At 36.7% G+C, this 18315-nt stretch overlaps 1 protein-coding gene across 2 annotated transcripts; it reads right to left on the bottom strand.

Moving 5' to 3' along the window:
• Nucleotides 1-4369, bottom strand: LOC133741104 (structural maintenance of chromosomes flexible hinge domain-containing protein GMI1-like). Of its 2 annotated transcripts, XR_009861607.1 has the most exons (9): nt 4220-4369; nt 3824-3994; nt 3584-3700; nt 3091-3169; nt 2391-2523; nt 1988-2231; nt 1838-1869; nt 692-934; nt 1-606 (listed from the first exon to the last, which is right to left on the bottom strand). XR_009861607.1 is itself a non-coding variant. In XM_062169043.1 (4 exons), exons 1-4 carry the CDS (start codon nt 4346-4348, stop codon nt 3059-3061), a joined length of 528 nt encoding a protein of 175 aa, XP_062025027.1. In that variant the 5' UTR covers nt 4349-4369; the 3' UTR covers nt 2844-3058. The 2 variants fall into 2 exon arrangements, 1 of the variants encoding a protein (XP_062025027.1); XM_062169043.1 differs by lacking the exons at nt 1-606; nt 692-934; nt 1838-1869; nt 1988-2231; nt 2391-2523 and having other exon boundaries at nt 2844-3169.
• Nucleotides 4370-18315: the final 13946 nt, after the last annotated feature.

Genomic DNA, 18315 nt, shown 5'->3' with positions numbered 1-18315 from the left:
ATCCAAAATCATTCTGAAAATAATCCATCATCGTCTCGTGTACACAAGCCTAATCATGAACATTAGTTCAAAATGGCCCATATCTAATAATCTAGGCAGCCAACAAAATATATGCATGCAGTACTGCAAGGTAATAAACTAGAAGCACTACACAATTCGGGCAACCAAGTAAACAACATAGCAAAATAGCTAGCAATACTGCAAGTTTGTCCAAGGTTTTATTGATCTTGAACTTGGGTAAATGGAAAAACTTTTGACCCTGAACTGAAGCAAAGCAGTAGCAGCGTGACACTACTGTGAGGGTACCTTATTCAGCACATCGGTAGAGTTTCGAGTGTGACAGGTACCATGGTTACAGTTCCCATAGCTTCTAGGTGGAGTACCGAAGCTTGAAAATTTAATAGTAGAAATGGATTGCTCGTTTGTACACTCTAGACGAAGTTTAGGCTTCTTTTGCTCCTTCAGTTTGCCTCGGTTCTTGGTCTGCCATTTCTCAACACGTGGGTGACTTTCAGAAGATCAATCTTTGTAACATCGCCAGCAAGCTCCTCAAATACCACCAACAAATTTTGGGATGGCTTGAGCCAATACCGAGGAACATGATACCTGAAACATAGATAGAATATAGGAAATTAGTAAATAGGTACTTAATGCTTTTTTCTGATCCAGTGGTAAACAAGTTTATACATACCATTGTTGAGTCGGTTGGAGACAACCAAATTGGCACTTGTTAATCCTGAATGTACCAAAATAATTGCACGCGCTGCAGTTACCATTAGCATGAACAGTCCAGTATCTTCCAATGAACAATCCAGTTACCATAAGCTCAATTATTCCTTACGTTTTAGTTACCTCTAGGAGTGATATACCATATGATTAAATCAGTGGTTGACCCTAAACTTTATTTAGCATGACATAGTGCTTCATTTGATTGCTGAAAAGTACACACAAGTAGAGACTGTTAGATCATAATGTCATGGTGTCCTGAAAAGTACATTGCTGCTAGCTCACTGCTTTATTACTGATCCTAGTGTCCTGTAAATTGCTGACTCACTTTGGGACCAGAGCACCCCATTTAGAACATTTACTCAAAACCCAAGGCCAGCTTAGCCCCTCCCCTTCCCTTCCCAGGCCTTAGGCTTCCTTTGTGTACCCAAAACAAGAAGGGAAAAAAAAAAAAAAAAAAAAGACGAAGACAAAACACACCAAGAGCGAAGAAGACAAAACACATAAAGCACCAAAGAATCAAAAATCAAAGAAATCAAAGAATTGAAAATTTGAAATAGTAGAGCAATAGAGCATTAACCAATTGAAAGAAGTGTAAATAATTAACCAGCAGAGCATTAACTAACACTAACAGACCTGGGATCTCTTATTTTAGACATTAAGCAATGGAGGCGACAAGCTTCATATATAATAAGCATCATCACAATTACTCCTATTTTGGACCTATACTAACCTTGTACTTAACTCGTCATCATACAATACGAAAAGGAAAGCAGCATATCATATGTACCAGACTACCAGCAATGAAAATCACTATGATCTACAAAAGGAAAACACAAAACAAAATCAATCTCAGCCAAATAGAAAAACTCACGTAAATAAGCAAAATTAGAAGTAGCTAACTCATCCAAATCAAGACTAAGTACCAAAATTAGAAGCAACAAACTCATTCAAATAGATACGAAGAAGTGAACCACTGAAGAACAAATTCTTCTCTTCAAAGTTCAAACTGTCCAATACTCCAATTGTTCAACCCAATTGCAAAATATTGAAATAGATTCAGTACCCAACTACCCATTAAGTCATTAACCAATTCAAACTTAGAACTTACCTTAAGAGACTGAATATGATGTGTGATGCACTCTGAAAATAGAACACCAGAGAGATATTTATAAGCAGCCAGTTATGTTTACATGGAAATTTATACATAACTGACAAATGTGAACACAAGAAAGAAGTGTAAATAATTTCTTTGACATACCAAGATCAATAGAAACCCAAGCCACATGCGTTTAGGTGAAGGGAACGGAAGCATTAAGCGGCCAACACCATAGATGGCAGCTGCAAAGAAATGGAGAAACAAGTGTAATGGACGAGGGTTAAGACCAGAGAGAAGAGAAACTGGTCCATATGAGTAGATGCCTCCAAGCCTCCAAGGGATAAGACAGTGTTGTATCCTTCCCATCTTTGTAAAGAGCATAACCAAACACTTTCTGGGCATCAATCTACTCATTTGCACAATATGTGGTCAGGAATAGATATTGTTCAATGTTCATCAAAATTTCGGTACTAGTTTAGTAATAATCATTCAACTTCAGTAGAAGTATGAAGTTAAATTAAACAATTTCAAAATGCACACAATTCTAGATTAGGTGATTGCTTACCTTCAAGACCCAACTCAATCAATTTGAGATATCCCCCAGGCTGCAATAGCTCCCCAACAATTCTGTCTGGCTCACTCAAGACTTTTGCACTCCAAAAATCACAAAGTTTCAGCTGATGTGTGTGTGGATTTACCTGAATATGCACAGGTAGGATTTGAGCATGACCAATAAAAGATCAATGAAAGAACAAATATATAAAAAGGATGGTCATCAGATGCAACTTAGTTAGCGTATGTGAATTCTTTTTTTGAACTTATCCGTCATGGTATGTAGCAAGCTAGTAGAAACTCTGTTAAATATTTTAAATTCTTATTCCACCATTTTAACAAACGACACAAATCATGATTGCAAAGTAGTAAATTAACACAGACTTTTTAGGGTACTTAGTACTTCAAAGTGGATCCCTCCAGGTTATCTTTCTTTGCATCTGCAGCAGCATTATAGTAACCAATTTTCTAAATACTACAAGAAACACAACTGTTTCTAAATACTAGGAATAAGACTGTGGTTTGGTTCATATGCCTATGCATCTTTTACAAAAGAATGAGCTTGAAAGATGCAATACAAGAATACAACTTCCAGCCAAATCAATGATAAGCCACCACTAATATAGTTCACAGGACAACTTTCTTCTTTCCCAAAACTAGTAGAAATAAACTGTAAATCCATTAGCATCCACAACCATGCTTAGCCTGCTCACCTGTAGTTAATGCAGCAAGAATTTTCTTTGTTAAAGGAACATCTCCATTGAAGTCATTGCCCACATATAAGGTCTTAATCTGTCAAGCACACGATTCATACACTAGTATTAGATACCAATAAGTTAATGCCAGAAAGTTCATATGCCTAGAGTTCTTCAAGCTCTAGCAGATGGAACAAAACTTGTTTTCAAACAAGATATTCTTTCTCCATCGAGCTCTCGAGAGTGAGAAGGAAGAGCCAAAAAGTATTCTTGTCACTGGTTTATATAAGCAAAATGAGGCATACAAAATAATAACTATAAACACTAAATCTGATCAGTTTCAGCTTTCATCCCTCAGCCCTATCTTAGGGTATATTTAAATTTTATATTCAACCCAATCATGTCTCACAATTACTACTTATGTTCCTTTGGCCTTTAGAGATCTTTTACTTCTGACCTGATCCAAATGAACTCGATTATAAACAAAGAAAATGAAAAGTAAGTTACTAACCCCATCAACCTCCAACTCTTGGCATTGTTCTGCATCAAGAAGTTCAATTGAAGAAGGAGATTTCTGCCGTGGTCTCTTTATATGGTTTTCCCACTCAGTTCTTTCAACATCTATGCACTGCAGTCAATGGCTCAGAATTTAGCGTAACAGTCAGCTACTTCTCCCAAAAATTACAATCTTTCCAAATGTACAAAAGATGATGTGAAGATGCAAGATAATAAAATAAAATAAACAGCAAACCTTTCCGGCGTCAACCACACTGAATGGTACAGACAAGGATTCGCCCATATCCAAATTAGTATCTCCCTCATTGACTGAAAGGATGCACCCCTTTTCATCGGACAGACTTGAAAGGATAAATTGAGCAGAATATGCACAAGAAATCACACCTGCATAAAATTTCAGCCTCACCTGTTTAGAAAGACAACAAAATGGAAAAAGAAATTGTCAGGACTTGAAACTGATATAATCCCATTTTTAAAGAAATCCAAACTGATCTAATTACTGTAAGATGCATCTCATAACAAATTATGGAATGTCTATCCTTCTTATTCGCATTTCCATACAAACTTCACAAGAGGATACAAATTAGACTCAAGTTTCAAACCTTCCTATGTTCGGAAGAAGATTACTTACCACCAGATTCACCTTGGAGACCTTCAAGCAAAAAGTATTCAATTGTCGCATAAACATTGTTCTTCTGAACCCCAGCACATGCTCCCTTAAGAAGTTTAATTCTCTGACCACACTTCCAGGTCCTTCCATTCCTTGTTACAGATTTATGGACCCTTGTAACTACAATTTAAAGAGACATAAATCGATGGTTAACAAGAATGGGAGTAAATTAAAGTCAGAAGAACTCAGTAAGCAACTGATGTAACAAAGGATACAAATTATTTAGAAAAACCAAGCTTCTTATCCATCTACACCTACCTTCAGATGATATACGAAGTTCCTTTTTGTTTGCAGGACTTACAACAAAGACAGGTTGGGCTTCACCACAGTCAGCTTCATCATCATCATCATATTGACTATGCATCTGAACTATCCAATCCTCATAGTCCTTCTTTAGTTGAGAAGGATTTAGCAGGTTTCCTTCTTTATAAATTTGAACTTTGATGTCTAGAGAAATAAAAATTTATTCAGACTAAAGAATACTGTAAAACAAGGCAAGATGATAATGTTTCCATATTTATTGCAGAAACAAATATAGAAAAGAAAAAGGATTATACCATTCTCGTTCTCAAGAGGCTCATCGCTGAAATTCCTCAATGCAGTTGTCAAAGGACTGTGGTGTGCTAGATCAGTCTGCGATTAACAAAGCAGTAGATCAGAATTTTGATGTATAGACTGAACCAGACAACCAAGACAGAAGGGGACAATTGAAGATCAGTAGCGAATCTAATTTGGTGAGGCGTTGCATAGCTTGGACGGAAGGTAACTTGCGAATCTAAAGGGTTACCATGTATGACCATCGCTGCAAGGCTATGTCCACTTCACCTCAGTCCTATGAATTAAGTCAACATGCTCTCATACAATCCCTAGATCACTGCAAACATTATAGAAGAATCACAAGTCAAACAGTCAAGCACACATCCAATTCGACCTAGAACCAAGATCATCACAAACCATCTAAGCTAATCAACACCGATAAAAACTTCAAAACTAGCGAGCGATCCATTTCCAAGGCAAATAGAACACAGAAATCCAGATCAACCATCACAGCAACAGTTAGAAGTGCTTGAATTGAAGTAAAATTCAACAAAAAAAAAAATCCGGTAGCTAAAAATTGCGGAAGAAACAAAGCAGCTGGAAAGACGGAAATCAGAGAAAAGGAGGGATTGGGTACCCGTTGACGGATTTGGTGACGGCGCTGAAAGTGGAAGCTATAGAAGCGAAGAAGCCTTCGCCTTGCTTGGGATCCTTGGGCGCCATCTCCGATTACAAACCCTTAGTTTGGTCTGAGTCAATGGCGACCGTCCAGGAGAGATTGAGAGAGAGACGACGACGATTCACTAAGTGATTGACTTCGGATTCAAGGAGACACCAAGCAGAGTCACTGAATGCCGCCGTTTCGCCGTCGTTGAATATCAAGGAGGCTGAGAGAGAGAGAGAGAGAGAGAGAGAGGTCTGGGTTTTCAGTAACCAGAACCCCGAATGGTGTTCGTTATTTTGATGAGGATAAAAGGCACCCCATCCCCAAATAGAAAAGAGCCGAATCGAAATCAGCTGAGAGAGAACCGAGATCTGAGAGAGCTAAGTGAAAAGGAGAGAGCGAGGCAGGTGTTTGAGTTTTCGCGGGTTTTAGGTCAAGATGAGAGAGCTGATTGATCGAGTGAAGAATGACAAAAAATGACCTAATTGTGAGGGACCTAGATATGTCAAATAGCACAAGTCAAAATAACTTGGGAAATTTTAAAACAACCCCCACATTCGGACAACATTTAAATGTTGTCTGAATGTCACAACATTTTCCAGTCAATTAGGGTGTGGCTATTTGAGAGGGAAAAGACTCAAATCAACTTTTGGATATCCCTCCAAATTTGAGATAGGAAATCACCACCTTCTACAACTACACAAATGTGTTGTCTGAATTCTCACCATTTATCCAAATTTGAGATAGGAAATCACCACCTTCTACAACTACACAAATGTGTTGTCTGAATGCTCACCATTTTTCCAAACTAAACCAGTATGGTTTTAGTGTATATTCAGACAACCGAAAAAAAAATTATGTCGTCTGAAAAACCCAGACGACATAAAACAAAACTTATGTCGTCTGATGTGTGTCGTCTGAAGGCCTTTTTGGCATAGTGACCAACTGTAACGAAGGCGGGGATGGACAACGTGCTAGGGCTCCACATGGTGGTGGAGGTGATGTTGATCATGATTCCCAAGATCTCAGAACCAAGATTGATATTCCTTACTTTTATGGTCATATGAGCGTGGAGGATTTTCTAGATTGGCAGGTTGAAGTGGATAGATTCTTTGAGATCATGGAGGTTCCAAAACACAAGCAGGCTAAGATGGTTTCTCGGAAGCTAAAAAAAGATGCTGATTATTGGTGGGATCAATTGCACAGTTCTCATCAGAGGCAAGGAAAAGAGCATGTTCGAACATGGAGGAAGATGAAAGGTCTTCTTAACGAAAAATTTTTGCCTCGAGATTTTTCGATCAAGAATTACCCTCCTAAGGTTTTTCAGAAGAAGTTAAAGTCCAAAGAGTTTTCTTTGCCCGTTGAGATTAATAGTTTATCTGAAGAAAAGTCAGAAGAATTTCTAATGGAAGATGCTCCACAAGAAATCATCCGTCATGACCAAGAAGAGGTTAAAGATGAAATTGTTCATGTAGACATGGTTATTAATAATGAAGAAGTCTTGGAGCCTGAAATAAATCACTCAGAACCAGATATCATTCAAGAATGCAACCTTGAGAGCCGAGACGAATCTACTAAGGTTGCGTATGAGAGCCAAAATGCATATGATAGACTCATCTTTGGCGTTGGGTTCATGATTGTGCCATCAAAATTTGCATAGGATCAGGCCAATAATCTACAGGTTCAATTGTCTAATTTTTTCTCAGGTCTTTTATCTACCTATTCTTATTCTTTATTCAAGAGGAACTCGAGGGTGAGTTCTTTCATAGTGGAGGAGAATGATGTAGGACGAGAATGGGTTTGGTTTAGCTGGAAAACTAGAAAAATAAATAAGCGGCATGTAATCAAGAAGAGTGATTGGAAAATAGGTAATTCATGCATAATGAGGTTACTAGCCGTTGCAATATCCAAGAAAATTTTGTTTTGGACTTTTCGGGTTTCTCGTGCTAAAAGATTTAAGCCAAAATATATCGTTTTAATTATCCGATTCAGGATTTAATATTTGTAGGCTTGTCTTACATTTGTTTTAGGATTCTTTTTATTTTAGGTTTTTAGTTTCCTTTTTAATTTGGATTCTTTAGGATTTCTTGATAGATTATGATTTAGGGTTTTGGATGCCTATATAAGCACCATTATGCTTTGTACTAGAATAAGTTTATCATATCAAATCTAATAAAATCTAGAGATTTTTCTCTATTTCTCTGGTGGACTCCAGAACTATGTCTTTTAGGGTTTATCGCTTGTAAACGCCGTTACTTCCGACTGCGTCAGGTGGACTAAAAACGGCGTTTCTCTATTTTTGTCTCTGGTGGGCGCCACCTGACGCAGTCGGAAGTAACGGCGTTTACAAGCGATAAACCCTAAAAGACATAGTTCTGGAGTCCACCAGAGAAATAGAGAAAAATCTCTAGATTTTATTAAATTTGATATGATAAACTGATTCTAGTACAAAGCATAATGGTGCTTATATAGGCATCCAAAACCCTAAATCATAATCTATCAAGAAATCCTAAAGAATCCAAATTAAAAAGGAAACTAAAAACCTAAAATAAAAAGAATCCTAAAACAAATGTAAGACAAAGCCTACAAATATTAAATCCTAAATCGGATAATTAAAATGATATATTTTGGCTTAAATCTTTTAGCATGAGAAACCCGAAAAGTCCAAAACCAAATTTTCTTGGATATTGCAGCGGCTAGTAACCTCATTATGAGTGAATTACCTATTTTCCAATCACTCTTCTTGATTCCATGTCGCTTCTTTATTTTTCTAGTTTTCCGGTTGAACCAGTGTCACACCCCAAACCCGAGACCAATATTATATTGAAATATGGTACCCGAATTCGTGATGTGGGTTGTTTCAAACAAAACTTCCTCAAAGAATAAATTAAAGTAAGAGAATTTGTAAATAAGTCTGAATAGTGCTTTTATTAGGAATTGAAATTATTATTTTTACAATACTGAAGTTGAACAAAAATATATTACATTATTTCTCTTGAAATAGTAGTAGAAAATAAAACATTCATTTATTTAGAGAATCACCCCACTTTCCCCAAGCGTCTACTCGTTACCTGAAAACAAGAAGGTGTAGCATCATGAGCAACACAAGCCCAGTAAGTACACAACTTACATTCTTATATTAATGTGTCTTATAAGAAATCAAACTTGGACAACCAAGTTAAAATGTACCAAGAACCATTTATAAGTTAATACGAATTCTTAAATATGTATATGTATACACACAATACACACACACATATATACAAATATATTCATTCGTGTGAATGGTTTATAAGACTGGTAATAAATCACTTAATCACATCTCCTTATTGAACCAACAAATATTGCAGCATTAATATGTGAAATAAACTTTAAGCAATACATGCTTGATTCTCTTTTCACTTAGCATCATAACATATTGATAAAATATATCGCAGACAGATATTTGATCAAAATAATATAAGTACACTTCTCTTCTTAGTGAATTTTCGGATTAACTGGTAACAAAACACAAATCCACGTGTTAGGGTCCGACGTACTATACCCAAAACACGGGAAAACCAGGTTGACTGGTATCAAATCATAAATCCACGTACTAGGGACCGACGTACTATTCCCAAAGTACGGGTAAGCCGCAGCATACCAAGGACACAACCAAGGCATGTATACTCAAAGTAAGCACCCTTCCTAAGAGTATAATAGTGCACTATCTGTAGGGACTAGGGCCCAAAGCTAACTTCCACATAACACCAAAACACGTTTACCAGTAATTCACTTAAGCACGGGGTAGTACTAATCACCCGGCTTCACAATTGTACTTCTCAAACATAATCAAATTCACAAAATACAATCTTTATGAATTATATATCGTAATATATATGTATATGTACGCACACATATAGATACATATATTTAGCAATAATCTCATATGAAAACATATGTAACATAATTGTATAACACAAATAAGTAAATTCACTTGCAAGCAACATATATAATAAAATAAATAAGCTTATACATAATTGAAATCAAGTAAAATAATAAAGCACAAACATTAAATGAGTAACTATACACAATTAATAAGCTTGTAAATAACTGAAATAAAGTAAAATAATAAAGTGCAAGCATTAAATAAGTATACACAATTTAACAAAATTATATTATAGTTAGTATTTCAGTTCTTATGTCCAAATCCATTGAAGTTCATCAACCATGTTCATGATTCTCCGATTAGAGTCATCAAACTTCAAAATGTGTTATATTGTCCATCACAAGTCCGAATTAGTCAAATGAGTACACCATTTCAAAGGATTTTTCACAAGGAATTCAATGGAATAAGTCATGTAGTCCAGATCAGAGGGATATAGTCCAGAAAGGGTGAAGAACCATAACAGTACAGAAACCGATATTTTTGATACTGACCTTTGATGTTTAAGTCTTTACGTACGGTGTATTTTACCATTAATTCTCAAACTTTCCAGATCACAAGTAGAGGTCCTAAGCTTCAAATTGATATAAAGTTTGTAGAAAACGGATAAGAAATGAGGGAGATATGAATTTTTGAAGTTGTGATGGCTGTATGAGATTTCCAGCGAGTTTAAAAGTTGAAAACTTTGATTAGCCATAACTTCTTCATTTCTTAACCTTTTTGAGTGATTCAAAAGCCTAAATTAAAGAACTTTTGATGAGGAATTTAATACTGTAATTAGTTTTGACAAAACAGAATTTGTTATATACGAAAATACGAGTTTGCAGCAAAGCAGATCCTTTTCCATTTTATCATTGATTATGCAATTTGATAAATCTTAAAGACAAAAGAATATAGGAAGGTATTCATGTACTTACTTAAGGAAATCAGAAGGTCTTGTGATCAAACTTTGGACTTCTTTCACAAAAAGGAAACTTCTTAAGAGAAATAGGATGAAGGATTTGTGTGAAGAACTTCTAGTTGGGTTTTCTCTTCAACTAAGGGAGTTTTAGATCAATTTTGCATTTGATCTTCAAGCTTGTAGGAAGTATGATCAGATCATATGCTTAAATAGGCTAGAATTAAGCATAAAATAAGTAAGTGACTAATTATTGTAAGGTGAATGGCTAATCCACTAAGGTGAGTGTCTAATTAGGATAAATGAGAAAAATAAAATTAAAAAGATAATAAAAGAAAGAAAGCATAAATCAGCTTGCTATATATATATATATATATATATATATATATATATATGTATGTATGTATGTACACACATATCCATATGCACATTTACCCAATTAATAAGTAAAGAACTTTAGTGCTTTCTTAAGGTAAAAAAAAATAGCAATAATTAGTACTAAAATAACATGCATCACAAAAATAACATAGATAATAGTCTTGGGTTTGAAAACAAATATCGAGTGTACACAAGTAATACGAACTAACGTATTTTAGAAAGTTTACTAGAACTCTAAAAATTTACCTATATAACTTGTAAGTATAGCATGTGGTATCATTGGTTTCTAAAAAAAGTGCTTAGAAGATACTTGGATTACTTCTAAGTTTAAGGTATCTTAGAGTGCTCTACAGTGATACTAAGTTTCGGGTTATTACAGTCTACCCACCTTAAAAGAAAATTCGTCCTCGAATTTTACGTACCTTGTTCTATGAACAATTGCGGATGTTTCTTTCTCATTTCTGATTCTAGTTCCCACGAAGCCTCGTTTTCGTCATGTCTATTCCATTGTATCTTTACTAGTGGGATCTCCTTAGTGCGGAGCTTCCGTACTTCTCGATCCAAGATACGAACAGGTGCTTCCTCGTATGTGACATCTTCTGAGAGTTCTATGGTACTATGGTCGATGACATGGGAATTGTCTGGTTTGTATTTCCGTAGCATGGATACATGAAAAACGTTGTGCACGTTGGATAAGTTTTGGGGTAGATCTAGTCGGTAAGCTAAATTACCAACTTTCTCAATGATCTTGAAAGGCCCAATAAACCGTGGTGACAACTTGGCAATCTTTCTCCCGAAACGAATAACTCCCCTCATCGGTGAGACTTTCAGCAAGACATGATCTCCAACCAGAAATTCTACACTTCTCCTATGTCGATCCGCATAACTCTTCTGGCGACTTTGTGCAGTCTTCAAGCGCTCCTTAATTGTAGTGATAACCTCTGCCGATTGCTTAACTATATCAGGTCCGGGAAGAATGGCTTCTCCAACCTCAGCCCAACATATTGGAGTACGACACGGTCTTCCATAGAGAGCTTCAAAAGGTGCCATCCCTAGGCTTGAGTGATAACTATTGTTGTAAGCAAACTCAATCAAATATAAGTGATCCTCCCAACTCCCACCAAAATCCAAAATGCATGATCTAAGCATGTCTTCTATCACTTGATTGACTCTCTCGGTTTGCCCATCAGTTTGAGGGTGGAATGCGGTGCTCATGTCTAACTTCGTCTTCATTGCCGTTTGTAGACTAACCCAAAATCTTGATGTGAATCGGGCATCACGATCAGAAACTATTGAAACAGGAACTCCGTGTAGTCGCACAACTTCTCTCAAGTACAGTTTACTTAAGACGTCAATGGAATCTGTTATTTTGATCGGTAGGAAATGTGCAGACTTTGTAAGACGATCAACAATGACCCAAATTGCATCATTGCCTCTGTGTCTTTGGTAATCCAGTGATGAAGTCCATCGTGATGTGTTCCCACTTCCATTCTGGAATCTTGAGTGGTTGTAATAATCCTCCCTTTCGCAAGTGCTCAGCTTTCACCATTTGACATGTAAGGCACCTAGAGACATATGCGGCAATGTCTCTCTTCATGTTGTTCCACCAATAGTTTTTCCTCAGATCTTTATACATCTTCATTCCTCCTGGGTGGATTGTAAATTTGGAACGATGTGCCTCCTGCATTATATCATCTTTTAATGATGCAACGTTTGGCACGCAGAGCCTCCCTCTAAAACGCATTCCTTCTTTTGCTTGAGTGCTCCAATCTTCAGGGTGCTTTTCCTTCATTCCTTGAACATATTTCACGAGCTCTTCATCTTCCCCTTGAGCTTGAATGATTTGACTAATTATGGTGGGTTGCACCACTAAATTTCCAATAAAAACTCCATTCATGTTCACTGAAGGAGTAAGATTGCATTCGATTAGAATTTCCAACACGCTCCAATGATCTCTTATAATGGAGGCAAGGTGACATTGAGGTTTCCTACTCAAAGCGTCAGCCACCACATTTGCTTTTCCAGGGTGGTATTGTAGCGTGAAGTCATAGTCCTTGATAAGCTCCATCCATCTTCGTTGTCGCATGTTTAAATCCTTCTGGGAGAAAATGTACTTGAGACTTTTGTGGTCGGAGAATAGATCGAATCGTTCTCCATACAAATAATGCCTCCAAACTTTCAAAGCAAAAACTACGGCTGCTAGTTCAAGATCGTGGGTTGGATAGTTCTTCTCATGCGCCTTCAATTGTCGAGATGCGTATGCTACCACCTTCCCACTTTGCATGAGTACACAACCGAGCCCTTGATGTGATGCATCAGTATATATGACGAAAGGAACTCCACTTTCTGGGATGGTGAGGATGGGTGCTGTTGTCAACCTTTCCTTTAGCTTTTGGAATGCTCGTTCACAATTGTCATCCCAAATGTACTTCACATTCTTTCGAGTCAACCTCGTCATTGGGAGAGCAAGTTTTGAAAATCCTTCTATGAACCTTCGATAATATCCAGCAAGGCCAAGAAAGCTTCGTACTTCCGTTGGAGTGGTAGGAGCTTCCCATTCTAACACAACTTCAATCTTTGCAGGGTCCATTGCTATCCCCAATTGAGAGACTACGTGGCCTAAGAACTTCACTTGGTGTTGCCAGAAATCACACTTTTCAAGTTTCGCACATAACTTGTGTTCCCTAAGCACTTGTAAGGTAGTCTCCAAGTGTTGTGTATGATCCGCTTCATTTTTAGAATAAATCAAAATATCATCAATGAAGACGATAATGAATTTATCCAGAAATGGACTGAACACTCGGTTCATTAAATCCATGAATATGGCTGGTGCATTGGTTAATCCAAAGGACATCACCAACCACTCATAATGTCCATACCGTGTGTTAAAGGCGGTTTTATGGATATCATCCTCCTTGACCAGAAGTTGATGGTACCCAGAGCGCAAGTCGATCTTTGAAAATATTCGAGCTCCTTGTAGTTGATCAAACAAATCATCGATTCGCGGCAATGGATACTTATTTTTGATAGTCACCTTGTTTAGTTGCCGATAGTCGATGCATAGTCGGAGAGATCCGTCTTTCTTCTTTACGAACAACACAGGTGCTCCCCAGCTAGAAGCACTAGGCCGGATAAATCCGAGGTTGAGCAACTCTTTGATTTGTGTCTGTAACTCCTTCAATTCCTTCGGTGCCATTCTATAGGGAGTAACAGAAATTGGTCTGGCTTCAGGTATGAGGTCAATGCTGAATTCAATATCTCGGCTTGGAGGTAAATGGGTGATTTCTTGGAAAACATCTTTAAATGAGTTTACCATAGGGATTTGGTCTATTAAAGGTTTTGAACTCTTTAATTCGACATTGGCAAGAATTTTGGAAGATATGAATTTTTTGGGCGAGTCACACTGAATTTTTCGAATGGGTTGGCCAGGAATAGTGAAGGTGATGGTTTTCTCACGACAGCCTATAAAGGCATGATATTTGCTTAACCAATCAAATCCTAGAATTATGTCAAATCGCCTCAAATTTATGACTATGAGGTCCATGGGAAATTCTGTATCTAGAACATGTATAGGACATGATTTGCACACTTTGGTTAAAGTGGTAGATTTTTCTAATGGTGTTGAGACTGTTAAAATTTCATCATGCTCAGTTGGTGTCAGTCCCAAGGTTGTGACAAATGCAGCAGATATAAGCGAATCGGATGCGCCAGTATCAAATAGTATATGAGCATGAGTACTATATGCTATTAGCGTACCTTCCATCACGATGTTCTCACGAGCTATGGCATTTAGCTGGACAGGACGAGGTGGTGGGTTATTTTTTTGCCTTGGTGCATCGCACTGATTTGAGAAATGTCCCACCTTCCCACAATTGAAACAAGATCCTGGAATGCGACGTCGCTTTGGACAAGCATTAGACATGTGTCCCGTTTCCCCACAGTTGTAACACTGAATTGGCCCTCTTGCCACTTCCTTTCCCTTTTCAGTTGATGATGTCGGCTTCCGAAATGAGTCCCTCCCTTTTTGCTGCTTCCATGGTTGTCCGCTTTTCTGGTTAGACATTGGATGACTTCTCTTTCCTCGGAAGCCATTCTCTCGCTCCTTCTCTATGCGGTATTTTTGATTTTCTTCCTCTTGAGTTAGGGCCTTGTCCACAGCTTCCTCGTACGTGATTCCACGTTGAGTGACCATTCTTCGAATATTGGAATTCAGTCCTCCAATGAATCGTCTTGCCTTTTTATCGTCGGTATCTACCATGTGTGGAGCAAAACGAGAAAGTTTAGTGAACTTGGTCTCGTACTCAATCACAGTCATCTTTCCTTGGGTAAGTTGAATAAACTCTAATTCTTTCTTGTCTCTCTCAACTTGTGGAAAATATTTTTCCAGAAATTTCTCTTTGAAGACAGCCCATTCCATGAGTTCCATTGCTGCAGGGAGTGTGACACGTTTGACCGTGTCCCACCAGAAACGAGCATCTCCTTCTAAAAGACAAGTAGCCACTCTTCGTAACTCTACGTGGGTACAGTCCATCATTTCAAAGTGGATTTCCAGATTGTAAATCCATTCTTCAGCCTCGTGAGGTTTCCCTCCAGTAAATTTCCTTGCTCCTAGACTCCTTATGTGTGTTACTAGTCGTCCTAGCCTCCCACCGACTTGATTTGCCTCCATCCTTCTTGCAAAGGCTTCGACGAACTCATCTGCGTCGACAGGTGGATTTCTTCTATCGGTCATGGTCCTATTTAAAGAAAATGATCTACATGGTTATACTCTAAACCAAAATATTCTTAAATCAAATATTTTATATTAAACATATTACACATAGGTCAGAAAAGGCTTCTAAGAGCTATTTTCTAACATCAACTTGACTTACAAGTATTATTGAAATAAACAACATGGAAGGAAAATCCAAACAACAAATTTCTAGGGTCTCTCCTTATTTTAAGAACTACCCTTCTCCAGGACCACATTAGGACTAGAGATATTTGTTTCCTCCATTCCGTCATTTAAACCAGGAGTAGGCATAAAACCAAAAGGAATAGACACATGGGGGCGCACACTTATGTATGGCTTTGATCTAATATGTGTATGAACATGAGAAGATGTTGGTGCAGCAACATCATTGACAGGTTCAACACTAGGAGATTTTACTGACTCTTCAGATTGAGTTACTTGTTGGTAATTGGGTGGCCCCCAATCTTTCGTCCTAAGCATCCCATTTGCAATGGCCTCATCATGCAGAATCCTCATGTTTTCGGGATTACTTAAAATCCATCTAGCTTCCATGTATAGATTAATTCCTTCATTAACATACAAAGTTGCCATGTAGTACTTATCATCAAGGTTGATGCCAGGGTTGTTTTGGGAGATGTCAATACACATGTTATATGCTAGTTGCCTAGCCTTGGCATGTAGTTCCAAATACTCATTCCCATATTGGACATCACTTCGCAAAGCTTCTACGTATCGATAATCCATACTGTTAAGTGATCATTGATAAATAGATACATAAGTAACAAAATTCAAACGAAAACATTAATGATATTAATATGATTCAAACACAAAACTTCAAGATGCAACAAACTATATATAAATAAGAATTTATACACAACTTTACGTGCTGAACGATACACATAAATATAACCCTCCCCGTTCTTGTTAAGTTTTCCAAAAATAAAGTTAAATTTTTTTTTTGTTGGCAAAACTTAAGAGAACGAAAGCTCTGATACCAATCTGTCACACCCCAAACCCAAACCCGAGACCAATATTATATTGAAATATGGTACCCGAATTCGTGATGTGGGTTGTTTCAAACAAAACTTCCTCAAAGAATAAATTAAAGTAAGAGAATTTGTAAATAAGTCTGAATAGTGCTTTTATTAGGAATTGAAATTATTATTTTTACAATACTGAAGTTGAACAAAAATATATTACATTATTTCTCTTGAAATAGTAGTAGAAAATAAAACATTCATTTATTTAGAGAATCACCCCACTTTCCCCAAGCGTCTACTCGTTACCTGAAAACAAGAAGGTGTAGCATCATGAGCAACACAAGCCCAGTAAGTACACAACTTACATTCTTATATTAATGTGTCTTATAAGAAATCAAACTTGGACAACCAAGTTAAAATGTACCAAGAACCATTTATAAGTTAATACGAATTCTTAAATATGTATATGTATACACACAATACACACACACATATATACAAATATATTCATTCGTGTGAATGGTTTATAAGACTGGTAATAAATCACTTAATCACATCTCCTTATTGAACCAACAAATATTGCAGCATTAATATGTGAAATAAACTTTAAGCAATACATGCTTGATTCTCTTTTCACTTAGCATCATAACATATTGATAAAATATATCGCAGACAGATATTTGATCAAAATAATATAAGTACACTTCTCTTCTTAGTGAATTTTCGGATTAACTGGTAACAAAACACAAATCCACGTGTTAGGGTCCGACGTACTATACCCAAAACACGGGAAAACCAGGTTGACTGGTATCAAATCATAAATCCACGTACTAGGGACCGACGTACTATTCCCAAAGTACGGGTAAGCCGCAGCATACCAAGGACACAACCAAGGCATGTATACTCAAAGTAAGCACCCTTCCTAAGAGTATAATAGTGCACTATCTGTAGGGACTAGGGCCCAAAGCTAACTTCCACATAACACCAAAACACGTTTACCAGTAATTCACTTAAGCACGGGGTAGTACTAATCACCCGGCTTCACAATTGTACTTCTCAAACATAATCAAATTCACAAAATACAATCTTTATGAATTATATATCGTAATATATATGTATATGTACGCACACATATAGATACATATATTTAGCAATAATCTCATATGAAAACATATGTAACATAATTGTATAACACAAATAAGTAAATTCACTTGCAAGCAACATATATAATAAAATAAATAAGCTTATACATAATTGAAATCAAGTAAAATAATAAAGCACAAACATTAAATGAGTAACTATACACAATTAATAAGCTTGTAAATAACTGAAATAAAGTAAAATAATAAAGTGCAAGCATTAAATAAGTATACACAATTTAACAAAATTATATTATAGTTAGTATTTCAGTTCTTATGTCCAAATCCATTGAAGTTCATCAACCATGTTCATGATTCTCCGATTAGAGTCATCAAACTTCAAAATGTGTTATATTGTCCATCACAAGTCCGAATTAGTCAAATGAGTACACCATTTCAAAGGATTTTTCACAAGGAATTCAATGGAATAAGTCATGTAGTCCAGATCAGAGGGATATAGTCCAGAAAGGGTGAAGAACCATAACAGTACAGAAACCGATATTTTTGATACTGACCTTTGATGTTTAAGTCTTTACGTACGGTGTATTTTACCATTAATTCTCAAACTTTCCAGATCACAAGTAGAGGTCCTAAGCTTCAAATTGATATAAAGTTTGTAGAAAACGGATAAGAAATGAGGGAGATATGAATTTTTGAAGTTGTGATGGCTGTATGAGATTTCCAGCGAGTTTAAAAGTTGAAAACTTTGATTAGCCATAACTTCTTCATTTCTTAACCTTTTTGAGTGATTCAAAAGCCTAAATTAAAGAACTTTTGATGAGGAATTTAATACTGTAATTAGTT

The sequence above is a fragment of the Rosa rugosa genome, chromosome 3, assembly GCF_958449725.1.
Source record: "Rosa rugosa chromosome 3, drRosRugo1.1, whole genome shotgun sequence".
NCBI lineage: Eukaryota > Viridiplantae > Streptophyta > Magnoliopsida > Rosales > Rosaceae > Rosa > Rosa rugosa.
This window is presented reverse-complemented; position numbering and strand designations above follow the sequence as displayed.